We start from the raw sequence: 5,369 nt of genomic DNA on the forward strand, positions 1-5,369 counted from the left end.
GAAATGGGAGATTCCAGAACCTGAGAAAAATCAAGAGTTGCTTCACTCAGGGCTTTTGCATCACAGAAAGGCCTTGGCAGAAGGGCAAATACTATGGTTCAGAGACTGTGAGACATACTACTGATGTGCAACATCACTGTATAACAATTCATAGTTCAACTGTGGTAAAACGACTAACGGAATTAGGTAGTCAGGCTCGCTGACTTGGTTGATGCAAACAAACTTTGGCAGTATTTAAATGTCACAAAAATATGCAGCCAGACCTGCTACATCAAACAGTTAAGATAACAGTCTGCCCTTGGTATTATACTATGTAATATTTCCATAAATACAATTTTGAAACACTTATTTATCATATGGCATGACTGAAAAACATGTCTCCAAACAAACATCCATCATGTTAGGAGGCCTGGAAGGCAGATGTGCTAAATGTTGACTATGGGTATTGTTGACTTTATTTCAAACTTCTTTCAATGGTATATTAAGCAGTGCATGGAACTGCTCCCACATATCTTAAGGATCACACAAGGCAGTATTTCCCTACAAGACACCAGAAACGGGCTTTACACATTGTACCCATGTGGGAATGGAACTGGATCTTTGCCATGACAAGCGAACACTTTAACCACTAGGCTATCAACTTCGGGTGAATGAAATTACTTGAAGTTTGGGAACATCTGAAAAACAAATTCCTCTGCATCTTGCTACATTAATAAACAAGATTCATCAAAAGATGACACACAGAAATTCGAAAGAACAATTTATCTGACTGTTACTTTAAGTCTAACTTGATGAGAGAAAAACTATCTAATCTCTCTGTCAATTTACACGAGTAGTTATTGAGCTATCAAAACAATACCATGTCATTGGGATTCGGAACTTTGTATTTGTATGTCAGATACACTAAAATATCAACAGAGCCCAAATCAAACTTGTTGCCATGGAAACAGAAACAATATAAATTCTAAACATCCCCAAGTAGCAAACGGGGTGTCTAAAGTGTCTTATGTGTCATGAAAGAATACCTAATAGTTTTAGGGATATGGTCCAGACAAACACATCACTATGAACTGAGCCATGTTTCCATGGTAAGAGGATTTGGTTGTCATTGAAATTCTTTAAAAGCAAAAGGCACAACTTCAGCCCTTGATTAATACATGAACCAGGTTTGGATGAAAAATGTTGAATTTTTTAAAAGTTCTGCTCCCAAACGAAACCTACAAGTGTTTCAGCTAAGTCTAACTTGTTTACATGGAAACAGGGAAAACAGTTTTCAAGTTGTGCTCTGTAAACGCCACCTCCCTTTTAAGAGAAATAAAAATGCCAAAAGTCATCTTTAAATGTGCAACAGAAAATGTAGCACCCTTCCTGTCTTCTAGCAACTTCTTTGAAACAAAAAGAATTGGCTACCAGCTCTTTTTCCGAGTACAGGAAGCTAAACACACTACACCCAGTGCCGCACCAAATGTCACTTGCTTGAAAATATCTGTGGTCACATTCATCATGTTAAAAAACACAGCGCTAAATATAGAAAAACATTGTCAGTTTTAAATCCTGGATGGAAGTACATTACAAAAAAACCTTTAAATCTTACACAAACTTCCAATCTCAGATGCCAGATGATTCAAAAAGGCTCTCAATGAAATCTACTTGTTGAACGACTGAATCTGATTTTGTGTTGTAAGACCTGCAGACAAATTAGAAAACATTTAATTTATGTTTTGTATATATATGTAGCTTCTCGGAAAAATATGAACATTGGATTATACTTATTCGACATTTCTATATGGCACCAGAATACAAAAGTTCAATGATATAGATGATTAACCACTGTGTTCGGTTGTTACCGAAAAATCTACACACGAGTGATTAATCCGTCACGATTAGAACGAGGCTTTGCTCAATTTTGGATTGTGTAGAATACAATTGCTAATCCCTTGTTTTCATCCATGTATCCTGGTATAACCTACACCTGTGTATTTGTCGTCTTTTACTTGATGCTCAGTTAATGAATTTATTGCAGGTGTAATTAGTGGTAGCTCCACTTAGATTACCTGATAGGTTCCCATTTGGCCTTTCCTGGGGTAATTATTCAATCTAAATCCAGGATTTGAAGTGGGGTAAGATGAATGTTACGTGATATGCATGCCCAGTACAGTGAAGCAAGAGAGGAATGATCACCTGAGTAAAAAATTCCCATCAAAGGATCAACCAATGTTGATTGATCAATCACTGTTATTTTGCAAAGTGAATTTGTCAATATTAAGTGTTTACAAGTGTAGGTTTACTAAATCAGAAGGAACACATCAATATCTGGGCATGACGTGCCTATGTAAAAACAACTTACTTTGTTCAAAAGATAAGCCGATAATATGTTGATTGATTGCTCATTGTTATATAACTCAATGGATTTATTTCAAGAACTGTGGACTCATGACAATAGCTGTTACGTTTGCTATCTCAGCTGACTAATGAGACTTGGTACCTTTTTGAGACACCAGAAACAAACGTAAGTGATCAGTTGGGTCTGACTGCCCCTCACTTTTCCATGCAACGACAATCTTTGAACACTTTGTTTATTGTTTGTTATTTCTTGAACTTGACATACGCAAACTGTGGAAACTTCAAGATTATGTGCACATCCTATTATGATTTACAGCAATAGTTATGTAAATATACTATGTCATCAGACGTCTGAGATGTACTTTTTCAGTTTATCCATCAATGTTTCATCTTTGATCAATCTATGGGAAAAGAGTACAACTTTATTTTGTCTGGTGCAACTAGGGGCAAGTTAAATGAAGTTCTGGCAACCCTTCCTTGGTCTGAAGACTAGCTGAGGCCTCAGAGGCTGACAGTAGAATGTGACAAACCCTCTTATTTAATGTAAACGATGTAGCATACTATCAGTTCTTTCTGTTACGTGCCTGTGTGTGTATGAATGATGGTTTTTCTGTTAACTTTCTTAAAATAGACTATATTTTCACTAAAATGACTTTTAAATAATTATTTCACCCAAGTCACCAAGTTAAAATTTATGGTCTAAAACAATGGTAAGACAATTTCACAAGTTCTTGACAAGTATGACCTAAAGTCAAGCCCAGAGCTGATCTACAACGTCGATGAGAAGGGAATTAATCTCACACATTCTTCACCGCAAATCGTTGGATCTGCAGACGAAGTTCCAATTGAAATCTGCCCAGAGAAATCCTCTACAGTTACTGTTTTGGGATGCGGCAATGTATTGGGTCAGAAGATTCCACCTTTTTTCATTTTTCCTGGTTCACGCATGCGCGATTACCTCTTAGATGGTTCGACTGTTGGAACTTGTGGAACTGTTAGCGAGACGGGATGGTCCAATACAGACATATTTCAGCGATGGTTGACAGGCCATTTTGTGAAATATGCCAAAGTCGGAGGTGACAAGAAAACTCTGCTGCTATATGACGGCCACAGGTCTCACATCACCCCTCATCTGATAGATTACGCTGTTGACCAGGGGATAATCCTGTTTGTTCTACCACCTCACACAAGCCATGTTCTCCAGCCGATGGATGTTGGGTGCTTTGGGCCTTTCACGCAGATTTTCAGTTCAGAATGTAGGAAATGGCAGCGGTCAAATTCTGGAACAGTTAACCGATATAGCGTCTGTTCTTTGGCCTGTAAGGCATATGAGATTTCTCTGTCTGCCAGTAACTTGCACAGTGCTTTCAGGAAATGTGGTATTTATCCATTTGACCCAACGGCAATTGACAAGTCATTCCTGAAGCCATCTCCGTTTGCCAATCAACAGTTGGAAAAAGCATCAGAAATTTCAGTTACATGTCCTGACATCGTTGAACAGCCCTCAGATTCAAGATTTTTTGAAGATCATCTTCCTGTTATTACCATTAAGAAATCGAAGCACAGACGTTCTATCCATAAGATCGTTGGTGGACAAGCAATTACGGAACCAGATATATCATGTCAAGTCACGGCTTACATCAACCAGTCCAAACAGTCAACAAACGGAGGAAGCAAGGCATCAAAATCAACTGCGAAGCCAAAGACAACTAAACCAACTATCAAGTCTACTAGCAAGGATAAGCATGACAGTATGTCATCCCAACAACCTGGACCATCTGGGATTGATAAGCTCCTTATCTCAAGCGACGACCGATCAGGTTCTAAATCTATCAACGATGATGACGAAAAGTGTTGTGTATGCGGAAAGTTTCAGCAAGATGAACTGAGGCGATGTCCACATGTTGAATTCACTTAGTGGGGACAGTGCATGCATGGAAATTGTGAACACTGGGTGCATTTAAAATACTGTTGTGACATCTCCTTTCTTCGACGACATGATGTGTTTTTCTGTCCGTGTCACGGTCTACCTTGCAGACACCAAGAAGAATAACGAAATTTGTGATGATCATGATCATAAACTGTAAATAATCTGAAAATGTGTGTTCAAGTGACAGTTATTTCATATTTCATAATTCAGTACAGTGTTATCTGTATTTTGTTACGTTTGGAAGTGCCTTGGGAACATTACTTTCGATTCCAATGAACTTTGACATTGTGGCATGTGCTAACCACCCGTAGCTTGACCCGATGAACTTTACCACGGAAACATATGACGTCACTACATGTTGTGTAAAAATGGCCGCTATTGTACAGCAGCCGATACGGAGGCATTTGTGGACAAAATGATGTTTCCTTGTAATTAAATGGTGTAAAGGTGAGTGTTCTAACGATTTATTTCACATTTATTGCTTGTCGAAGTCAGCGGGTTGGTTTATCGTAATGCTTTTCTTAATACCACGGAAACACGTGACGCGAGGGTATATATTACAAGACAATTTAAAATGTCATTTATTTAATCAAATTCAAGTTAATGGTAAAACTTTGATGAGGAAGAATAGATACTTCAGTACAGATTTTTCAGGACATTTTCCATTGTAGAAAAACACCCAGAACCTTGTTTCAAATTTGATTTATTCTAACTGAAGATATATTATTTCAGTTTATCATTATCCCTTTTCCTATGTTTACAAGCAATAAAACTGTGCATAAAATTACTTGTTCCCAATACTTTCCTGCTATTTTTTGCATACAAGTGTTTGTAATATGTACATACCTTTGTATCTGATTCTTTAATGATAAACGTTTATTTGCAGTTTTGGTTTACCATGATGTAATCTACATATATATGGTATCATATAATAAATGAAATCTGTTTTGTGGTAACCAGACTTCACAGGATCTGTTCAATATTATGTCAATATGGGGATTTTCTCACTGCTTTTCAATGGATGCGGCTATGGCTATTAAAGTGAAACTACTTTCCCTAGGAAATTATTTCTGCTACATGGATCCAGATAAGGACT

At 37.5% G+C, this 5,369-nt stretch overlaps 1 protein-coding gene across 1 annotated transcript; it reads left to right on the forward strand.

The window, feature by feature from the left end:
• The first annotated feature begins 3,289 nt into the window (after positions 1 to 3,289).
• Positions 3,290 to 4,261, forward strand: LOC139458086 (uncharacterized). Its single transcript, XM_071239393.1, has one exon. It carries the CDS (start codon positions 3,290 to 3,292, stop codon positions 4,259 to 4,261), a length of 972 nt encoding a protein of 323 aa, XP_071095494.1.
• Positions 4,262 to 5,369: the final 1,108 nt, after the last annotated feature.

The sequence above is a fragment of the Haliotis cracherodii genome, unplaced genomic scaffold (genome assembly GCF_022045235.1).
Source record: "Haliotis cracherodii isolate W230 unplaced genomic scaffold, xgHalCrac1.p SCAF_12, whole genome shotgun sequence".
NCBI lineage: Eukaryota > Metazoa > Mollusca > Gastropoda > Lepetellida > Haliotidae > Haliotis > Haliotis cracherodii.